The sequence below is a fragment of the Rhinatrema bivittatum genome, chromosome 8, assembly GCF_901001135.1.
Source record: "Rhinatrema bivittatum chromosome 8, aRhiBiv1.1, whole genome shotgun sequence".
Lineage (NCBI taxonomy): Eukaryota > Metazoa > Chordata > Amphibia > Gymnophiona > Rhinatrematidae > Rhinatrema > Rhinatrema bivittatum.
The window spans coordinates 193493-216893 of record NC_042622.1 but is presented as its reverse complement, the minus strand read 5'-3'; the positions used below and the strand labels follow the sequence as shown (position 1 = coordinate 216893).

The following is a 23401-nucleotide window of genomic DNA, read 5'->3' as shown; positions in this document are numbered from 1 at the left end:
TGCGACTGGGCCTACTCACCTCCAGCACCCAGCTCCCGGTCCTGGCTGGTCCTTCCTCGTGGCTGTGGGCAGCAGCCTGTGCTCCCGAGCCTCCGTTGCCTCCTCGGCCACCCCTGGCTCCACTGAGGACCTCCCCAGCTCCTGACAGGTCTCCCCACGTGTGCCGCAGGGAGACGCCGCAGTCCAGCGTCCTGCTGCCCTCTAGGCGCACACGCGCATGTGCCTTGCCGTCTTTTAAAGGGGCCGCGGTGGAAAACTAACCTGCGGCCCCGGATGATGACATCATCGGGCCCTGCTACTTAAGGCAGGGCCCACCACTAGTTCCTCCACTTGGCATCAGGTCTCTACGCTTGTCGTGTGCTCGTTGCTTGTTCCTGACTTCATTCCTGGTTCCTGTTCCTGACTTCGCTCCTGGTCCCTTCCTAGCTTTGCTTGGACTAATCTCTGGCTTTGATCCTTGCTACGTTTGCTATGTTTTGGACTACGCTTTGGACTGACCCCTGGCTTTAACCCTCACTCTGTTAACTCCGTACTTCGCCTAACTCAGCTGCCTGCCCTGACGCCAGCCTGTTCTTCATTACGCCTTTTGGTATCTTCCTGGACTTGGCCCTCTCAGGCTCCAGCCTACTACTTGGCACTCGGGTCTCGTCCGGACCTGCTTCGGTCTTCCTGATACCTCTACTGGTCCCTGGCTACCTACCACTTCTTCAACTGGGAGTCGTCTGACGGAGGCCCGCCTAAGACCAGCCGGCCCCAGCACCCAAGGGCTCAACCTGCGGGGAACGTGGGCTGGTATTTGCGATGCTTCAGGTGGGAACCCGTAGTGCTTGTCTTGTGGGTAGTGTCAACCCCACCTCAGGCTAAGGGTCCAACTCCAATGCAGCAGGTTGCCAAGGCCATGGACTCAGCAGAGCCCTCTGCCCTCCAGTCCATTCTGGGCCTGGCTCTGAAGATCTAGGAACATTAGCGGTTCCTAGAGGTGCTGGCCTCCTCCGTTGAGTGCCTCCATGTCTGGCTAGATACCTACGCTGACCCTACAGCACAGACGCCCGCACCAGCCAGCCTTCAGCCATCGCCCTTGCCCTCCAGGGCTCTGTTGGCCCTACCCGCTCCACCCCATTTCAATGGGGATCCCAGACTCTGCAGAGGGTTTATCCACCAGTGCTATAAGCAGTTCACTCTGCAGCCTTCCATCTTCCAGGATGAACTCACGAAGGTTACCTTCATTCTTTCTCATCTGGAAGGCAAGGCACTGGTATGGGCTTTTCCCTTTTGGGTGTGTTTGGACTCTCTCCTTCAAAAGCTGTCACATTTTGTGACTGTCTTCCATCAGACATTCAACGACCCAGAGAGGCAGGCTGTAGCTAGCTCCAGCCTCCTACATTTGCGGCAAGATCAACAAGCTCTCAACGATTATACAATCGCGTTCCGGACTGTTGCCACAGAATTGGCATGGCAAGAGGATTGCCTCCAAGCCATTTATTTGGACGGTTTGTCAACCCAACTTAAGGATGAGCTCGCAGCCCGCGAGCTACCTTCCTTGAGGATCTTATTGATCTGGCAGGCTGCATTGACCATCTCCTCTAGGAGCGTCACCGTGAAGTGTGGATGCCCCGACGTTCCACTGCAGAGTGTTCCCATTCTCCACCAGCAGCAGGGTCTGCTACCAGTGGAACCCCGCCATCAACTAAAATGTAAGAACCCATGCAGCTGGGCCGAGGGCGTCTGTCTCCAGAGGAACGCCTCAGACGGAGGCATTCGGGTCTGTGCCTGTACTGTGGGGCTTCAGGCCACTGCTTCCAATCCTGTCCTGTCCATCTGGGAAACTCACTGGCCTAAGTTCTGTTGGGGTCCTAAACTTGGACACTACTTCTCTGGCCCCTCAATTGTTACTGCCAGTCACCTTGATTTGGGGCTCACGCTCTTTCCCAGCCTTGGCTCTAATCAATTCAGGAGCAGGTGGGAATTTCATCCTCAAGGACCTGGTGCATCTCCTAGGCATCTCCACTACATATTGCCTCCATTCATGGTGAACCACTTTCTGGAAGGATCTCCCAAGTGAAGGCACCTGACTGTCTTCTCACTGGAGCCTTACACGAGGAGGAGGTTGAACTCTTCATTCTGGAGAAATCCATCAATCCAGTGGTCTTGGGATTGCCGTGCCTCCAGCGTCACTCCCCCCAGTTTGACTGGGGAACCTTACAGCTCAATGAGTGGAGCCCAGCCTGTCATCAGATGTGCCTCAAGAAGACACTTCCTTCTGTGATTCCCCTTGCGGTGACTGCTTCTGGCCTTCCGCCTCCATTTGTGGACTTTGAAGATGTATTCTCTAAGCAGAAGAAAGATATCCTTCCACCTCTTCGCAAGTTTGATTGTCCCATTGAACTGCTGCCAGGCACTACACCTCCTAGGGGTAGGACCTACCCGCTATCTGTGCCTGAAACCCGAGCAATGACTGAATATATCCAAGAGAACCCAGCTAAGGGTTTCATCCGCCCTTCTTCTTCACCTGCGGGCACGGGCTTTTTCTTTGTCATGAAGAAGGATGGGTCTTTAAGGCCATGTATTTATTACCGTGGCTTAAATGCTATAATCCTCTGCCGTTAATAACGGAACTTACATAGAAACATAGAAATGACGGCAGAAGAAGACCAATAGGCCCATCCAGTCTGCCCAGAAAGCTTTCACACTTATTTTCTCATACTTATCTGTTACTCCGACCGCTGAGTTCAGGGCCCTAATTGGTAACTTTTTGATTCTAATTTCTTTCCACCCCCGCCATTGATGCAGAGAGCAGTGTTGGAGCTGCATCAAAGTGAAGTATAAGGCTTAATGTTTGAGGGTAGTAACCGTTGTATCGAGCATGTTACCCCGATGTTTGTATACTCATACTGCTCAGATCAATGCCTTGTTAGATGATGTCTGGATGTAAATCCTATTTCTTCATCCCCCCTGCTGTTGAAGCAGTGAACTGTGCTGGATATGCATTCAAAGTGAAGTATCAGGCTTAATTTGTTAGGGGTAGTAACCGCCGCAATAAGCAAGCTACTTCCATGCTTATTTGTTTACCTAGACTGTGCAATTCAGTCCTTGTTGGTTGTTGTCTGAATATAAATCCTCTTTTCTTCATTCTCCCTGCCATTGATAACTGTTTGATCGCCTCCAGGACGCCACCATTTTTACCAAGTTGGATCTGCGAGGCACGTATTATCTGGTCCTCATACGCCCTGAAGATGTCTGGAAAATGGCATTTAATACCAGGGATGGACACTACGAATACCTTGTCATGCCTTTTAGACTTTATAATGCCCCTGTTGGGGGTATTTCAACGCATGATAAATCCTCCGCGATCTCCAATATACTAAGGTCATCGCATATTTAGACAACATCCTCATCTTCTCTTTACCTGACCACTCACTGTGCCGATGTCCGCACGGTGCTCCAGTGTCTACGAGAGAACCATTTGTTCACCAAGCTCGACAAGAGCCTCTTTGAAAAATCAAGTTTAAGTTTCCTAGGCTACATTATCTCCCAGCAAGGTTTCATGATGGATCCTAGTAAATTAAAGGGCATCCAAGATTGGCCCTGGCCTGTGGGCCTTCGGGCGCTCCAAAGGTTCTTAGGATTCACTAATTATTACCGTCACTTCATAGCAAACTACTCCCTGCTGGTAGCGCCCCCTCATGGCTATGACCTGTAAAGGCAGCAACACCAAGAATTGGTCTCCTGAAGCCCTCGCTGCTTCCAGAAACTCAAGAACACCTTCCTTTTGGGCCCTTGCTTGCGCCATCCAGACCCGAACCGCCCCTTCATTGTGGAAGTGGACGCCTCTGCCGAAAGATCAAGTGAAATCAAGGCACATTCTTTCCCTGAGTCCAGATTCCTCCAAAGATCATTGGTTACTGCTAGGAGTGCAGTCTCTGTGCTGTGTTTTTACCTGCTAAACAGCCAAGATATTATTGTTTTCTATAAAATCAAAGTTGTTGTTCCACTACTCAATTTTCCTATTTTATGATCAGTTTGCTCTGTATTTGGTCTATCTGGGTTCTGTATGTGTGACAGAGGTGAAGTATTCTGGTAGCATGTGGGCTCTGTGTAGGGATCTGTAGCAGTTTGGCGTGTTCTGTTTTCCTAATAGGAGGTACACTGGTGTTTTAGGGCCTGGTGTAATGTTTGCAGTGTCGATTTTCAGAAGTAGGATTGTTTCTATTTGAATGCTGGCAGTTGTTGCTTTCAGATGGGAAGTTTGTTTATTTATTTAGAATATTTATAATCCGCACTTACTGCAACTTGGAGTATCTGAAAAGGAGGATATTTATCTCCAAAAAGGAGAACAAATACCCCAAAAGGAGGACAGTCACCTCCAAAAAGGACAAAATGCAGGACAAAAGTATGCATTGAATTTGCATATTTAATTAGGATAAATAAATTTGAATATGCAAATAAATTTGTATAGATGTGACATACATATTAATACTGTAATTTAAATGAAACACAACTCACCAAATTCTTGAAGACTCTTACCAAGTAATGCAGATTACAGCATATTTATAATTTAGGTACAATAATGGCCTTTCCCAAAACGTTTATCATTTATGTGGGTTCCTTGCCCCATCTCTTACTCTAGCTTCCTACCCCTACAATTTTCTTACTAACTATGGAGGTATCCTGCTCCTACCTCTCTCTCCTTCTATCCCATTTCTCCTTTCTGTTTTCCTCCTTCCAAACCCTTCGCTCTACAGTACCTCTTCTCTGCCCAATACCAGGTCCCTCAAGACCTCCCCCTTTCCCATGTTCAGCAGTAGATCTCTGTGCTCCCGCTCCCTGACTTGCAGAAGGTCCCTCAACCCCTCTTTTCCAGCATCAGGTCCCACTCTCCCACAGGTCTCTTCCTCCCCCCTGATCAGCAGTAGATTCCCTTCACACCCTACCTGGCACCAGCTCTCTTTCTTTGTGTAATACAGAGTATTGCATTTAGGATGCAAAACCCGAGGGAGTGGACGCACAAAAGAAGAGCGGGATCTGGGGGTAATTGTATCTGATTAGCTTAAGGTGGCCAAACAGGTGGATAAACCAATGGCAAAAGCCAGAGAAATTCTTCGCTGCATAGGGAGTGATATTGTGAGGTGATATTGCCCCTGTATAGGTCCCTGGTAAGACCAGAATCTATATTCAATTCCTTCAAAAGAATATAAACCGGTTAGAGTTGCTTCAGAGGGCGGCTATTAAAATGATCAGTGGTCTTTGTTCTAAACCAAGGGGACAGACTCAGAAATCTAAACATGAATACCCCAGAGGAAAGGCAAGATAGGGGAGATATGATAGAAATACTTAAATATCTGAAAGATTTGCATGCCTCTTTTAATGGAAAGGAGTTGAGGGTGAAAGGGGGGTAGATTCAGGAGTAATCTTAGGAAACATTTGTACACAGAGAGGGTAGTGTATGCATGGAACAGCCTCGTAGTGGAGGCAAAAATGATATCTGAATACAAGAAAGCTTGGGATAAATGCAGGGGAACGCTGAGGGAGTGATGGGAATAGTAAGGACTAGATAAATTAGATGGATGGGCAAACTAAATGGGACCTTTAGTCTTTTTCTGTCATAATGTTTCCATGACATATACTCTCTCTAACACACTGATGTACTCAGTCAGCAAGGGCATGCATCCCTCCCAGCAAACATCTGCAGCTTGTAAGTTATCTCAGCAGAGACGTTTTCCCCGGCTCACCCCTCCCTTCCTGGGACTTTGCTTTCACCTTCAGGTTCACAGCACTTTTCCATTGGCTGCTGGTGTCCCACACAGTCCTGCTGCCTCCTGGCCCTTCCCACACATTGCTGTGTCTGTCTGCCCTGAGGTGAGAAAGGGGCATGGAAAATGCTCTCTGAAAAAAGGAGGACACATGACCACCCTAGGATTGTCCTTTACCCCTACCCACCCACCAAAAGGAAGTGCAGGGTGTCCATAGGGCCAGCGCTAGCTTTCCTGCTGCCCTGTGCAAACAATTACTGCACATCCATTCATTCATTCATTCATTATCTTTCCTGGGCCTGCCAAAAAGAGGCCAAGCTCCTTCCAGCAATCTAAACTTCAAAAACTGATACCCCTACACCCCTCAGTCTTCATCCTGTCCCCCAGAACCCATGTCTAGTGCAACAGTATTAGGTGCCCAGGTGAACCCTCTCACACAATTAAGAATTAGGCATTTATAATAGATTTTACATGTAAAAGAACATTCAAAGTTCAGTCTTCTGAAGTAAAATACATCACTTATGCAAACCACTTATGCAAACCACTTATGCAAACCACCATACTATCTAAAATCGACTATTGCAACTCCCTTCTCATAGGTCTACCTGCCTCCACTATTAAACCCTTCCAAATCCTCCAAAATGCTATGGCTAGAATCTTAACAAACACCAGGAAAACTGACCACATCACTCCCATACTACAGGATCTCCACTGGCTCCCCATTTCCTACCGTTCCCAATACAAAACACTTACCATCCTCCATAACACATTATACAAAAACAACTCCCCCTGGCTGGAGGATATGCCACATTTCCGTCAAACTAATCGCCCCACCAGAAACTCCCTCGCTGGCACCCTTCAAACCCCCTCACTCAAAATTGGGCACCTTACCACTACCCGGGACAGAGCCTTCTCCATTGCGGGTCCTACCCTCTGGAACTCCCTTCCTGCTAAACTCCGCCTAGAACCGTCCCTGAGCCATTTCAAAAAAGGAATCAAGACATGGCTCTTTAAACAGGCATACCCCAACTCCTCCCAATCCTAGTCATTGTCTTGTCTCGAACTTACTCAGCTCCCGCTCAGCCTTCACACCCCCTCCTCAACCTCCCCTTCGCCATCCCAAAATAAATAAAATTCCCAGCTCCCCCCTCTCCCCTACCATTCTAGCTCCCTCACCTTCCCAGCTCCCCCCCTGCTCCCTCCCCCCACCCTTCCCCAGCACCCTGCTGCCTCTCCCCTACCCCTCCCCTCTCCTCCTACAAACAGCCTTTCCTTGAAAGTGCCATTGCCTTAACGTTCTCCTATACCCCTACCCCCTCCTCTCCTTTCCCCTCCTCGCTACCCCCTTCCCCTTCTCCCTGCCCCTACATTTAATATTATTATTGTAAATAATTTCATATGTTAAGTTCTTAAGGGTACATGCATCCTTTACATCCTGATGCATACCTACTCTTAACATGCATAATCATCATCTCCAGTTCGTTTTACAAAGTTGTATCCTTGCTCGTTGACTCTCTCTATCCTTGTTCCTAGTTCATTGTAATATCGTTGACTCTCTCTATCCTCGTTCATTGTAATTTCCTTTCTCAGTTAAATGTGAACCGACATGATGTGTCCTACGAATGCCGGTATATAAAAATTGTTAAATAAATAAATAAATAAACTTACAACATGCATATCATTCTTCCCCAACATTTCAAGCACAATGCATACCTACATTAACAAAAATATTTTGTGACACACCAGCCTTCATGGAGCAGGCAGTGCAGACATAGAAAAATCTCACATGCCCAAATGAAGAGCTAGGGAAGCACTGAAAGCACCACAGCATCTCTTCCAAACTTTAAAACCAAGGAAGACATTAATCTCTCCAGCTTCTGCAGGAGAAGGGAGAAGTTGGTGTAATGTTGACAGCTGACTCAGTTACCGTGGGTGCTGCATGTAGTTGCCAGAGTTAATTCACTGCTTCTGCTGCTCACAATACTCAAAGTGAGTCAACTTAGGAATAAGTCAAAGGATTGAAGAACTCAAAAGATGAGGAAAATGAAGAAGGGCTGTGTGCAGAACTCAGCTATCTGAGTTTACACATGTTCTCAGAAAGGGATTCCTATAAGATTAAAAGTCACTGCTAGTGTCTCTTATTGCCGCAAAGTTCTGACAGCATAACCCATGTCCTGGCCTGGATCTGAGCATTGGTAGTGGTGACTTTGCCATAGTGCACCTGATCAGATATGTTTGGGAAACACTGATATATATTATATATACATGCACCTCTGTAGTGCCAACCAGAAAACCCTCTAGAGAGACACTTGGAACCCATATGGTATTATGCCTTTTGTAATGCATGTTGGGTATGGATTTGGCCCTCAGAAAGCCATGAGGAAACTGAATTACAGTTATACTATAGTAAATCTCCTATGCCAAAACAGCACTAACGTCTAGCACTCAAACAGTAAAATCCTACCTATGAAAAGGCAATACTGCAAATATTATACAGGACCCTAAAACATCAATACACCTCTTATTAGGAACACAGAAGATATCAGGCTGCTATAGATCCCTACACATAAGTTACACAATGGCAGAATACCTCACTTCAGCCACACACACAGAACACAGACAGACCCTCACCAAATACAGAATAAAGTGACCATAAAATATAAACAGAAACATGCAAACTAAACTAGAAACTACAACAAGCCAGACTGTGTATGCAATGCAACAATGTAAAAACAGAAATATCACCATTCCTCATAAATCATCAAACAAAATCAAGAAATATAAAACAATCATAAGTCTATAATTATGTTAATGTAAAGCTTGTTGCTGCATTTTGGTTCTCTGTAAACCAAAGTGATGTCTTGAATGTGCCGTGGTATATAAAAAAATCCCTAAATAAATAAATAGTAATACCATACTCATAAAAAGGATAAATATTTCAAAACAATTGATGAATGGAATAGCCATAATTTCCCAAACATCAATAAAATATTTCAAAACAGCAGACACATGAAACACCATTCAATAATTAAAACAAATAAGGTGCGACTGCACCTTCAGTATTCTGCATCTGTAAAAAGATATAGCAAAATTAGAAATGTTACAGAGAAGGGTGACAAAAATAATAAATGAGATGGAACAATGAGGAAAGACTAAAGAGATTAGCACTCTTCAACTTGGAGAAGAGACAAGTGAAGAGAGATATGATAGAAGTCTTTAAAATAATGAATGGAGTGGAATAGATAAACTGGTGTTTACTCTTGCAAAAAATACCAAGACTAGGGAACACACAATGAAGTACTAGATAATACATTAGAGACAAATAGGAGAAAATATTTCTTTACTCAATGCATAATTAAACTCTGAAATTCATTGCCAGAGGATGCGGTAAAAGCTGTTAGTTTAGCTAGGTTTAAAAAATGTTTGGACAAGTTCCTGGAAGAAAATCCCATAAACCATTATTAAGGGGGACTTGGGAAAATACAGTACTTATCCCTGGGATAAGCAGCTTGGAATCTATCAACCTTTAGGGATCCTGCCAGGTACTTGTGACCTGGATTGGCCACTGCTGAAAATAGGATACTGGTCTTGATGGACCTTTGGTCTGACCTAGTGTTGTGCCGGAGGTGGACCCTTGGTCCAAGGTGGGGTTGACGCAACCCGTAGGAAGGGTCCCATGGGTCTCCACCGTCAGTAGGCGGAGTGGGCTGATGGACGGAGGCCGGCTGGTGCTTCACTAATACCAGCCCTCATTCCCCGCGGGTTGAGTCTTTGGGTACTGGGGCTGGCTGGTCTCAGGTGGGCCTCCGTATGTCGTCGCAGATGGAAGGATCGAGGTCAGCCCAGAGGCAGCAACAGAGATATGGTAGAGTCTGTACTGGACGAGGCGGAGTCCTGGAGACTCGGGCGCCAAAGGAACAAGAGTCAGACAGTGGCGCCCGAGCAAGAGCAGTCCGGAGCCTGAGTAGGCCAAGTCCAGGATGTAGACTGAAGAGGCGTTGAAGGGCAAGCTTGAGTCAGGGTTGGCGGCAATCTAGAAGCGGTGGCAAGCAAGGCTGAGGTCTGGGTCTGGAGAGCAACGGAGTAGTCTGGAAGTGCAGAGGTTGTGGCTCGGAGAGAATCAGTAGCGTAGTCAGACAATGCAGAGGTTGTGGCTCGGAGGGAATCAGTAGCATAGTCAGACAATGCAGAGGTCGTGGCTCGGGGAGAATCAGTAGCACAGTCAGACAATGCAGAAGTCGTGGCTCGGAGGGAATCGGTAGCATAGTCAGACAATGCAGAGGTCGTGGCTCGGAGGGAATCAGTAGCATAGTCAGACAATGCAGAGGTCATGGCTCGGAGAGAATCAGTAGCATAGTCAGACAATGCAGAGGTTGTGGCTTGGAGAAAATCAGTAGCATAGTCAGACAATGCAGAGATTGTGGCTCGGAGAGAATCAGTAGCATAGTCAGACAATGCAGAGGTCGTGGCTCGGAGAGAATCAGTAGCATAGTCAGACGATGCAGAGGTCGTGGCTCGGAGGGAATCAGTAGCATAGTCAGACAATGCAGAGGTCATGGCTCGGAGAGAATCAGTAGCATAGTCAGACAATTCAGAAGTCGTGGCTCAGAGGGAATCAGTAGCATAGTCAGACAATGCAGAGGTAGTGGCTCGGAGGGAATCAGTAGCATAGTCAGACAATGCAGAGGTCGTGGCTCGGAGGAAATCAGTAGCATAGTCAGACAATGCAGAGGTCGTGGCTCGGAGAGAATACGTAGCATAGTCAGACAATGCAGAGGTCGTGGCTCGGAGGGAATCAGTAGCATAGTCAGACAATGCAGAGGTCGTGGCTCGGAGGGAATCAGTAGCATAGACAATGCAGAGATCGTGGCTCAGAGAAAATCAGTAGCATAGTCAGACAATGCAGAGGTCGTGGCTCGGAGAGAATCAGTAGCATAGTCAGACAATGCAGAGGTTGTGGCTCGGAGAGAATCAGTAGCATAGTCAGACAATGCAGAGGTCGTGGCTCGGAGGGAATCAGTAGCATAGTCAGACAATGCAGAGGTCGTGGCTCGGAGGGAATCAGTAGCATAGTCAGACAATGCAGAGGTCGTGGCTCGGAAAGAATCAGTAGCATAGTCAGACAATGCCGAGGTCGTGGCTCGGAGGGAATCAGTAGCATAGTCAGACAATGCAGAGGTCGTGGCTCGGAGAGAATCAGTAGCATAGTCAGACAATGCAGAGGTCGTGGCTTGGAGAAAATCAGTAGCATAGTCAGATAATGCAGAGATTGTGGCTCGGAGGGAATCAGTAGCATAGTCAGACAATTCAGAGGTCGTGGCTCGGGGAGAATCAGTAGCACAGTCAGACAATGCAGAAGTCGTGGCTCGGAGGGAATCGGTAGCATAGTCAGACAATGCAGAGGTCGTGGCTCGGAGGGAATCAGTAGCATAGTCAGACAATGCAGAGGTCATGGCTCGGAGAGAATCAGTAGCATAGTCAGACAATGCAGAGGTTGTGGCTTGGAGAAAATCAGTAGCATAGTCAGACAATGCAGAGATTGTGGCTCGGAGAGAATCAGTAGCATAGTCAGACAATGCAGAGGTCGTGGCTCGGAGAGAATCAGTAGCATAGTCAGACGATGCAGAGGTCGTGGCTCGGAGGGAATCAGTAGCATAGTCAGACAATGCAGAGGTCATGGCTCGGAGAGAATCAGTAGCATAGTCAGACAATTCAGAAGTCGTGGCTCAGAGGGAATCAGTAGCATAGTCAGACAATGCAGAGGTAGTGGCTCGGAGGGAATCAGTAGCATAGTCAGACAATGCAGAGGTCGTGGCTCGGAGGAAATCAGTAGCATAGTCAGACAATGCAGAGGTCGTGGCTCGGAGAGAATACGTAGCATAGTCAGACAATGCAGAGGTCGTGGCTCGGAGGGAATCAGTAGCATAGTCAGACAATGCAGAGGTCGTGGCTCGGAGGGAATCAGTAGCATAGACAATGCAGAGATCGTGGCTCAGAGAAAATCAGTAGCATAGTCAGACAATGCAGAGGTCGTGGCTCGGAGAGAATCAGTAGCATAGTCAGACAATGCAGAGGTTGTGGCTCGGAGAGAATCAGTAGCATAGTCAGACAATGCAGAGGTCGTGGCTCGGAGGGAATCAGTAGCATAGTCAGACAATGCAGAGGTCGTGGCTCGGAGGGAATCAGTAGCATAGTCAGACAATGCAGAGGTCGTGGCTCGGAAAGAATCAGTAGCATAGTCAGACAATGCCGAGGTCGTGGCTCGGAGGGAATCAGTAGCATAGTCAGACAATGCAGAGGTCGTGGCTCGGAGAGAATCAGTAGCATAGTCAGACAATGCAGAGGTCGTGGCTTGGAGAAAATCAGTAGCATAGTCAGATAATGCAGAGATTGTGGCTCGGAGGGAATCAGTAGCATAGTCAGACAATTCAGAGGTCGTGGCTCGGAGAGAATCAGTAGCATAGTCAGACAATGCAGAGGTCGTGGCTCGGAGGGAATCAGTAGCATAGTCAGACAATGCAGAAGTCGTGGCTCGGAGGGAATCAGTAGCATAGTCAGACAATGCAGAGGTCGTGGCTCGGAGGGAATCAGTAGCATAGTCAGACAATGCAGAGGTCGTGGCTCGGAGAGAATCAGTAGCATAGTCAGACAATGCAGAAGTCGTGGCTCGGAGGGAATCAGTAGCATAGTCAGACAATGCAGAGGTCGTGGCTCGGAGGGAATCAGTAGCATAGTCAGACAATGCAGAGGTCGTGGCTCGGAGGGAATCAGTAGCATAGTCAGGCAGACCCACGAGGGGAACGGCAGCGGCATCTCCACCGCGCCACGATGCCGAGGGCCATAGAGAGGAGGGCAGCGCAGGACCACGTTGCGGAAGGGCCTGCATTTGCTCCTGGGACAACAGCAGTGGGAGGTAAGAAAGGCTGGCCACGGGTTCCGTGGCCGGCCGATGTAACACCTAGTATGGCAAATCGGATATTTAAAAAAAAATTCCTCTTTCCAGACTTGGGCACTTTTAATTTTCAGGTGCCCTGAGATTGTCGTGGATTAGTGTGTGTTGTTTGTGTGTGTGTGTGTGTGTGTGGGGGGGGGGGAATAGAGGGGATGGCATACAAACCTTCTCTCTCTCATATAAGATCTCTTTCCAGCATACCCCACCCACTCAGCCACTCTTTCCCACCCACCCTTGCCCACTCTTCCTCTCTCATATGCCCACCCACTCTCTCTTTTTCACAACCCCACTCACCTACTCCCATCCTCTCTCTCCCACTGCCTCTCTCACCCACTCCTACCTTCTCTCATTCTCATAACCCCAACCACCTACTCTCTCTCCCCCTCACACATCCACTCTCTCTCCCACAGCCCTTCCCATCGACCCCACCCACTCTCCCACAACCCCATCCACCATCTCTCCACCACACACATCCGCCCATTCTCTCTCCCACCCACCCACTCTCTCTCTCTCTCTCTCCCACTCACTCACTCTCTAACACACCTCTTTCTCTTACTCAGAGCTCTCTCTCTCTTCAGAATCTATTTTTCGGCCGCTAGTAGGATGAGTTCTGCTGTTGGGCACCAGGTCTCTTTATTTTCTTTGGCCGCCAGCAGGATAGGCTCCACGGATGGCCTGCAAGGCCTTTACATTTCCTTTGGCTCTGCTGATGGCCACCAGGCCTCTTTGTTTACTTCGAGCATCAGCAGAATAGGCTCTGCTGGCCACCTGCCAGATCCTCTTGTTTGGAAGGGTCAATGCAACCCCCCCTCGGTCATGGTATGGGTGGGTGGGTGGCAGCAGGAGTCGCGTTTACGTGAGGGGCAGATCTGCAAGGTTGACCCTGCTGCAGCATGAAACTATATAATGCCTTAAATGAAACTAAGGGAGAGAGGGCAATGGATTATTTCAAATATGACACAGCTGATGGCACAACTCCTTCTCTGGTGCTGCCCCCACAGGTATCCACACCCGCTAGTACCATGCTTGGCTGTCCGTGGCCCCCAGAAGTGTGCACTGACACTCTCCTCCCTCTGCCCACTGCTCGCAGCCCCTGGGAGTTTGCACCATTGCTGTCCCTCCCTCCAACTGGAGGAAAGGAAATCAGGACAGTCTTGGTCCCCTGGTAATTGCCAGGTTCTTGTGGCCTGGTTTGGCCTCTGTTGGAAACAGGATGCTGGGCTTGATGGACCCTTGGTCCGACCCAGCATGGCAAGTTCTTATGTTCTTCTCCTCAGCCACTGGAAAGGAAGTGTAGAAGTAGTCAGTGTGCACAACACTGGTCTGCAATCCTAAAGACCATGACTAGATCTATATTTTGTTCCAGTGGGAGAGGTGAAGGGGAGAGAGAGAGAGACTGGTGGGCATGGGTTGGGAGATAGAGTGTGAGGAAGAGAGAGACTGGTGGGGAAGGACCAGGAAGGGAAAGGGTGCTGGGAGAGAGAGAAGGTGAGGGGAGAAGTAGTGAGAGAGAGAAAGATTGGTTGGGATGGGCTGAGGAGAGAGAGAGAGAGAGAAATCACTGGGGACAGGGAGGAGGGATTTGAGACAGGCAGGGGAGGGATGTCCGATTCATCATCCCCTTCTCCCGCTACTTCAGTTCCTGCTTTCTCTCCACAAAGCACTGGCTGGGTACTTTTTCCACAAAATCATCCCTGTCTCTCAGATTAGCCAGGGATGTTTTCGCAAGTGCAGCTGACGTGGAAATGAAGAGAGCTGGTCGTGGAGAATAGGGCATGATAAATGAGGGTGGGAAGGCAGGGACATCATCAGAGGCAGAGATGCTGGATACCTTTTGTTTTTTATTAATGCAGAGAGGATCATGGGGAGTGGCCACACCCAATGCACTTTACTTTCTGGCAAAGATTTAAAATTTCTGCAACACATTATGTGGCACGTGAGTGTGCATTTGTCTGAAACGAAACAGGAAATGCTAACACAATTTTCCTTTTCATTTCAATTTGTATTTAAAATGAAACAAAAGAAAACCAAACTAAATTTTGCTTATTTCCCCCCTGGCCTCCCTTCTGATCCCCCAAGTTCCTCCTGGAGGAGGCAGATGTAGGATGAGGTTTTGCCCCTGTAGAGGGGCACAATGCACGCCTTAGTCAGCTTCCTGCTTTCCTGATATTCTGTGCTAATTCTGTCGGGACTGGGAAATTCTGCAGCACAGGTTGGATTGCCACCTGATTCCAGAGTTTCAGGACAGACCGATCCAGTCCTGGCTTTAGCACATTCCTTGCATGGACTCATTTCAAAAGCTGCGCGCGCGTCCATGTGTACGTGCTTCCCGGTGTGCACACATGGACGCGCCAGCACACGCATGTTATAAAACCCGTGGGCCACGCGCACATGCCTGCCAGATTTTATAATCCGTGCGCACAGAGGGGCCTAATTTTAGAAAAGTACGCGCTATGATGAGATCAGGCCTCTCCCAGTTCCCTTTTTTTTTTGTTTTACTTGTGCGCTCCAGCCGACTGCTGGCGTGCGCTTCCCCAGCACAGTGGCAAATAGTCCTGTACCGGCCCTCCCCACCCCCAGCGTGCCCCTGTCATTTCTGTGCGTAATGGGAGTTACGTGCTGGCAATGTGCGCAGTGCATGCGAGGCCCCCGTTTTTCATGCACGTGGCCGTTAGTCTTTCTTTTCTCAGGGAAGTCACTTGGGAGGTTAGAAGTACAAGTCTGTGCATGCAGCAGAGTAAAATTGGAATTTGATCAATGGAGACAGCTGGCAACCTTAAGCAAGGGAGTTAGTGGCATTTATTGTGGCTATGGAATTGTAGAGACCTTGATTAATACCAAATCTGCATTCTAGATTCAATTTTTTGAACTTACACGCATAGCTCTCCCCATCTAGCCAAGATAATTGCCCAAGCAAATGATGTTCCCTGGTTGACTGCAAGCTGGGAAGAACGTGTCCTTCTAGGCTGACCCCTTCAATACTTGTGTGCCAGCAGGACTTGAACCAGCAAAATCAAATCATTCCTCCCAAATACATCACTCACAATAAACCCAACGGATCTGAATTCATTAAGCTGCAGGCAAAGCATTATTAGCAGAACTCAGAAAAAGAAAGATGCAATTTAAGATAAAAGGGAGAGTTCTTACAATGAACTACAGCAGCTGAAATCAGCATCATAGCCAAATGTCAAGATAGTATGATTGCTGTCACCTGAAAAACAGAAGCATTAATGAAGATGTTACTTAAAAAAGCTACTGATATAGATGAAGGACAATTTTCAAAGCAATTTATGTGTGTAAAAAGTGTTTTCCCTATGTGGTTAGTCAGCAGTCTCAAAACTTCTCTCCTTCAATGTATGTATTTTATTTATTTAAAATTTCTCATAAACCGCTTCCCTGATACAAAGAAGAGTTGTCTGAAGGACTGTATAATAAGAACATTCATAATTAACATACAACATGCAATTAAAATTACTCACAGGTCCACAATACAGCTGGGCCCATTCTCTGGAATTCTATCCTAGATCACCTTACGCTCCAAAGAAACTTAAGGGAATTCAAGAAAAATCTAAAAACTTAACTATGCTCCATTACTTATAAGCAGGCAACAGCAGACTGAGCTCTATCTAGTCCAATTTCTGAGGCATAATACTTTACTGTCTTTACGATGACTGTCATGATATACTGTCTCGTTTATTATTTCATTATTTTATGTGTGATTTCTACATTTTTTATGTTTTTATTATGAATGTATTGATTGCTTTGATCTAACTCCATTGTATAAGTGGTATACAAAAAATGTTAAATAGATAAATAAATACAAGTTTGCACTGCACTTAGAGGAGGCATTCCTGGGGGTATATTTAGCTTGGAGAGGAAAGGCAGGTGGGTAGATGGCATTTAAAAATCTTTCAGGTAGATTTTGCAAACATTGCTTGCGCAAAAATGCCAACATATGTGCATATGTGGGCTGCCCAGGAGTAATGTGGATTTTAAAAAGCCCCATAATACGTGTGAATATATCTGTGTGCGTGTGAGGAATAAGGGAGAAGAAAAGGGAGAGGGGAGGGGCCAGAACTTACACGCATACCTACGTATTTTGAAACCAAAAACCGCAGCACAAGTATACTTTATATCCATGTAACTTTACTGCTTCTCTTAGGCCTGGATTTTCTATTCTCGAACAGCTTTGTGAATCCGGGGGGCAGGGGGCGGGCCTGTGAAAGCCGGCAGCGATTGCACCACCGCGGTGTTATCGCTGCTGGCTTTTGCACCCAACAGCGCCACAGTGAAAGGTGCTGCTATTGGGCGCGCTACTGGCGGCGATAATGGGTCTTACCTTATCGCCACCAGCGAAGTTACCGCCGCGTCTGTCCCAACGCCTCCTCTTCCAGTCCCAACTCCGCCCCGACTTTGCCCCTATCAAGCTATCGCATGGGAAAAGGGACTTTTCCCATGCGATAGGCTTACAAAATACCCTCCTTAATGAGGAGGAAGTCTCGAGTTTTAGGGCTTATAGAACAGGGTGAGGGGTTCAGGTCAACTGGGCAGTGTGCAGGATGAAGAACCAGAAGGGTCTGAAAGACCTCAACACTGACTGGACAAAGCAGTGGACTGCCTTGCACGAGCATGCTTTAAAATCCCCTGACATACATACACATGTCCTATGGAAGACACACATGTGCTAGCTGTGCTCGAGTAACCTCTTAAAATTAGGAGCATGTTTTTGCGTGGTTGGGGAGTAATTTTCAAAAGGATTTACATGTGTTACTAAACTACTATAGTGTAAATAACTACTATAATTAGCCACCCTCTATACTTCCCCCTACCCCTCCCTGCAAATTGCATTTCCTCTGATTCTCTTCCAAGTTTTCCCTGGAATAGCAGCTGTCCCTCCCCCTGCCCCCCTTTAAACTGTTGCCCCCCCCCCCCCCCCCGGTAAATAGCCACCCATCCTACCTTCCCGCACCCTATTTCTTTGTAAATATCTCCTCCTACCCTGCCCCCTTTTTCAACTATTTTTAACTATTTTAATTTTGCCTCGGGCTCCCCGTTAGAGCCCTCTCTACTCTTGTTTTTTGATGGTTATCCACCCCCCCATCCCTGTTCTATGTATTTTCCAACTACTGTTACAATGTAAACCGACATGATGTGTATTTTAATGCCGGTATAAAAAAACTGTTAAATAAATAAATAAATAAATAAATACTATTGTAGCAATTTTCAAAAGCCATTTACTTGAGTAAAGTGCACTTATGTAAGTAAATCTTACGGACAATTCAACGGCATATATTGTAGGAATTTTTAAAAGCCCACTTACTCGAGTAAAACTCAGTTTTACATGTGAAAATGCTTTATAAAATCAGATCTTTGGTATATTTTATAACATACACATGCAAGTACACACACGATTAAAAATTCAAGCGTATCTTCACTTGAGCGCCACTATGCAATTTTAAAACTACTGTCTTTGTGCATACTTTTCCAGCAGACCTCTGCCCATAGAAAAAAATGGGTGCAGGTGACTATTCATGCGTTGTAAATGCGCTACATTTCAAAGCAAAAGTCAGGGCAGGCAGTGACCAGACGATATCTGGGTCCAGGCCAAGGATCAGGGCAGGCAGCGAACAGTCAATATCTGGGTCCAGGCCAAGGGTCAGGATCCAATCTCTCAGCAGGCTTCTAGGCTTGGGCTTCTGGGTTAATTCTTTCGTGAGTTGAGGGCTTGAACGTTGAAGGAGGGCTCCAATGTGTTCTCTTCAAGACCAAAGCTTTTGCATGAGGTAAGGTATTGAAGTCAATTCCAAATTCTCCTGGACTCAAGGATTTCCTGGGACTTCCTATTCAGTGTCCTCCTCATATGTTACCTCTGGTCCGAGGTAGAGTTGGCACTACTTAAGAGAGTAAAAACCCTCCCAAGTTCCTACCGTCGGAAGGCGAGGCTGCACTCAGAAGATCTTGTGAAGTTAAAGAGGGGAATCTGGATGTAGGTGCCTCCTGCAGGTCATGTGGTCCAGATGGCTGGCACCTCCAGCAGGTCGTGTGGTCCAGATGGCTGGTACCTCCAGTAGGTCATGTGATCTAAATGGCTGGCGCCTCCAGCAGGTCGTGTGGTCCAGATGGCTGGTGCTTCCAGTAGGTCGTGTGGTCCAGATGGCTGGTGCCTCCAGTAGGTCATGTGATCTAAATGGCTGGCGCCTCCTGCAGGTCGTGTGGTCCAGATGGCTGGCGCCTCCAGCAGGTCATGTGGTCCAGATGGCTGGCGCCTCCTGCAGATCATGTGGTCCAGATGGCTGGCGCCTCCAGCAGGTCGTGTGGTCCAGATGGCTGGTGCCTCCAGTAGGTCATGTGATCTAAATGGCTGGCGCCTCCAGCAGGTCGTGTGATCTAGATGGCTGGCACCTCCTGCAGGTCGTGTGGTCCAGATGGCTGGCGCCTCCAGCAGGTCATGTGGTCCAGATGGCTGGCGCCTCCTGCAGGTCATGTGGTCCAGATAGCTGGCGCCTCCAGCAGGTCGTGTGGTCCAGATGGCTGGTGCCTCCAGCAGGTCGTGTGATCTAAATGGCTGGCGCCTCCAGCAGGTCGTGTGCAGTTCTAAATCAAGCTCGAGAGTAGTCAAAGCCGGTCCCAGGGTCAAAGCCAAAGCAGGGTCAATAGCAGGTCCACGGGTCCAAACCAAAGGATACTCCGCAGCCAGACCAGGAGTCAATACCAAAGGATACTCCGCAGCCGGTCCAGGGGTCAAACTAAAGGAAACTCAGCAGCCAATCCGGGAGTCAATACCAGAAGAAAATCAGCAGCCAGTCCAGGAGTCAAGTACCAGAAATCCAAACAGCAAAACAGGAACGGAACAGAGCACAAGAGCCAAGAAGCCTTAAATAGTACCTCAGAAGGTGGAGCCCACAGGAAGGGGCCAATCCCATATCCTGTCATGGCTCCTTTAAGAAATAGCTTCTGCCACGCGCGCGGCTCTAGGGAGGCCCGGCGGGGGAGGAGTCAGAGGAGGAGCAGGAAGGCAGCCGACGCCGCGGCCATGATCAGCGGCAGCAGGAATCGCCGTGAGGGGACCCAGCTGATGCCTGAGTGCAGTCAGCGTTTCGGCGGTCTGCCGCATCGGTGAGTGTCTGGCCCCAGTCGCGGTCTGCTGTGACCGGCGGCCATAACATCAGTAGAGCAGTTTTAAATTGTATTCTTTCCTCGCTAGGTAAGCAATGTAGGTCTCTTAGCACCAGAGAGATGTGAAATCTTCAACTCAATCCAAAGATCAGCCTAGCAGATACATTTTGGAGGATTTGAAGAACAAGTATTCTTAGGTAGTCTGATCAATAAGGCATTACAATAGTCCAAAATTGGCAATAAAATGAACTATACTACCAACTGAAACTCATATTTCCCCTAAAGGAATCATAAAGATTCTAAAAGTTGAAATTTATAGTATCCAGATTTTACCATCTCTTTAACTTTATAGACATATTCAAATTAGAATCTAGTATAACCCTAAGGCTTTTAACATGTTTGACATGTTGGTTTTATCATTGTTATGCTTACTGCCCATGGCCGCAGCCTGTCCTGGCCATCCCTGCCGGCTGCCCAACATGCCGGCTCTCTCGCGGAATGAACCTTGCATCCCGGGCCCCTCCGACCCGGTTGTCAGGTCCTGCACATCGCCGGGGCTGTCTTGGGCCTCCCTGCCGCAGGACACCGTCGACTCTGCCTCTCCTTGGCTACCTCCTAGGCTCGCGCACCACCTAGGGGGCCTTAAAGGGCCCACAGCGGAAATTACCGTCGGCTCCTCCAGATGACGTCAGAACCCAGCAGGTATTTAAACCTGCCCATAATCTTCAGCAGACGACTTGGCTACAGGTCTTTTTCGTTCAGCGTTCCTGCTTCAGATCTTCAGTTCCAGCGTACCTTGTTCCTGTTCCTGCATTCCATTCCTGCTCCAGATCCTGCCTGCCTGTTCCTCTTCCTGGTCTACTTCCTTCAGACAGATCTTCTGGCTTCCTGACTTCGGACCGGCTATCGTTGTCTCCTTCTGGCTTCCTGACCTCAGATCGGATTCTTTGCTGCTCTTCTCCCTCAGCTCCAGTTGGATTCTGCTTCTTCTCCTGATGTTCAGCTCCTCACCTTCCATCGTCCCAGGGGCTCACCTAAGTCCAGTCGGCCCCGGTTCCCAAGGGCTCAACCTGTGGGGAATGTGGGTTGGTAATTGCTAAGCTCCAGTTGGTCCCTGTGTCTCTCCGGCATCGCCTCCCACAGGGGGAGACCTACGGGGGTTCATCCTTCCAGGTTGCGCCAACTCCGCCTCGGGCTAAGGGTCCACAATCCTATAAGAACATAAGAAATTGCCATGCTGGGTCAGACCAAGGGTCCATCAAGCCCAGCATCCTGTTTCCAACAGAGGCCAAAACTAGACCACAAGAACCTGGCAATTACCCAAACACCAAGAAGATCCCATGCTAATGATGCAATTAATAGCAGTGGCTATTCCCTAAGTAAACTTGATTAATAGCTGTTAATGGACTTCTCCTCCAAGAACTTATCCAAACCTTTTTTGAACCCAGCTATACTAACTGCACTAACCACATCCTCTGGCAACAAATTCCAGAGCTTAATTTTGCATTGAGTGAAAAAGAATTTTCTCCGATTAGTCTTAAATGTGCCACATGCTAACTTCATGGCGTGCCCCCTAGTCCTTCTATTATTCGAAAGTGTACATAACTGATTCACATCTACTCGTTCAAGACCTCTCATGATCTTAAAGACCTCTATCATATCCCCCCTCAGCCATCTCTTCTCCAAGCTGAACAGCCCTAACATCTTCAGCCTTTCCTTATAGGGGAGCTGTTCCATCCCCTTTATCATTTTGGTAGCCCTTCTCTGTACCTTCTCCAATCGCAACTATATCTTTTTTGAGATGCAGCGACCAGAATTGTACACAGTATTCAAGGTGCGGTCTCACCATGGAGCGATACAGAGGCATTATTACATTTTCCGTTTTATTAACTATTCCCTTTCTAATAATTCCCAACATTCTGTTTGCTTTTTTGACTGCCACAGCACACTGAACTGACGATTTCAATGTGTTATCCACTATGACGCCTAGATCTCTTTCTTGGGCAGTAGCACCTAATATGGAACCTAACATTGTGTAACTATAGCATGGGTTATTTTTCCCTATATGCATCACCTTGCACTTGTCCACATGAAATTTCATCTGCCATTTTGATGCCCAATTTTCCAGCCTCACAAGGTCTTCCTGCAGCTTAACACAATCTGCTTGTGATTTAACTACTCTGAACAATTTTGTATCATCTACAAATTTGATTACCTCACTTATCGTATTTCTTTCCAGATCATTTATAAATATATTGAAAAGTAAGGGTCCCAATACAGATCCCTGAGGCACTCCACTGCCCACTCCCTTCCACTGAGAAAATTGTCCATTTAATTCTACTCTCTGTTTTCTGTCTTTTAGCCAGTTTGTAATCCACGAAAGGCCTTCACCACCTATACCATGACTTTTTATTTTTCCTAGAAGCCTCTCATGAGGAACTTTGTCAAATGCCTTCTGAAAATCCAAGTACACTACATCTACAGGTTCACCTTTATCCACATGTTTATTAACTCCTTCAAAAAAGTGAAGCAGATTTATTTATTTATTTATTTAAGGCTTTTATATACTGATGTTCCTGTACTAGTACATATCACGTCGGTTTACATAGAACCAAAGTTGGAAATTACATCAAACAAGAGGGTACAGATAACAGGGCTAACTTCTTATGAACTTATAGATAAAGCAGCGAACGACTTAAAATAAAATTAAATTATTATAAATATATGGGTACTTGCCAGGTTCTTATGGCCTGGATTGGCCACTGTTGGAAACAGGATGCTGGGCTTGATGGACCCTTGGTCTGACCCAGTATGGCATTTTCTTAACTGCTTTTAAATTTTAACCCCTGATTGTCCCTCTTACAGCATCATTAATTTTTAACCATTGTCTTAATAAATGAAATTCCCAAAGTCTCTTTTGCACTGAATGTTTGTCTTGATTAGATTGTAAGCTCTAATGAGATGGGAGTGTCTTTTATATGTTTTTGTAGAGACACACATACGCTGAGTAGCACTATAGAGATGTTAAGTAGTAGTACTAGTAATAGTATTCCAAATTAGGTCTCACCAGGTGCTTGTACAGGGGCAATATCACAACACCTTTTTTCTGCTGCCCATTCCTCTCCCTATGCAGCCAAGCATCTTTCTGGCTTTTTCCATTGCTTTATCCACCTGATTGGCCATCTTAAGACCACCAAATACAATAACCCCAGATCTTGCTCTTTTGTTCATGTAGAGAAGAATTTCACTCTTTATATTATACTGTTTCCTTGGATTTTTACATGACTGCACTTTTTTTGCATTAAATCTTAGCTGCCAGACTTGCTATAGGCTGCATGAACATCTTGCTATAGGCGAAATAAAAACCTTTTTAAATAAACAAATAAATAAGTAGATAAATAAACAGACCATTCCTCAAGCTTTGCTAGATCCTACCTCATAGTTTCCACACCTACAGGCTCTTTATCCTATTGTAGATTTTTATATTATCTGCAAAAAGACAAACCTGGAATCCTTCTAGGTACTTGTGTCCTGGTTTGGCCACTATTGGAAACAGGATATTGGGCTTGATGAACCTTTGGAT

At 47.1% G+C, this 23401-nt stretch overlaps 1 protein-coding gene across 4 annotated transcripts in view; it reads right to left on the bottom strand.

The window, feature by feature from the left end:
* The window catches only part of CCM2L (CCM2 like scaffold protein), a 128732-nt gene that overhangs the window by 26143 nt on the left and 79188 nt on the right, over positions 1–23401 (bottom strand). For all 4 annotated transcript variants that reach the window (XM_029613354.1, XM_029613355.1, XM_029613356.1 and 1 more), the window contains one exon: positions 15850–15913. In XM_029613354.1, the coding sequence (XP_029469214.1) occupies positions 15850–15913 (64 nt within the window). The remainder of the gene's footprint in view (positions 1–15849; positions 15914–23401) is intronic.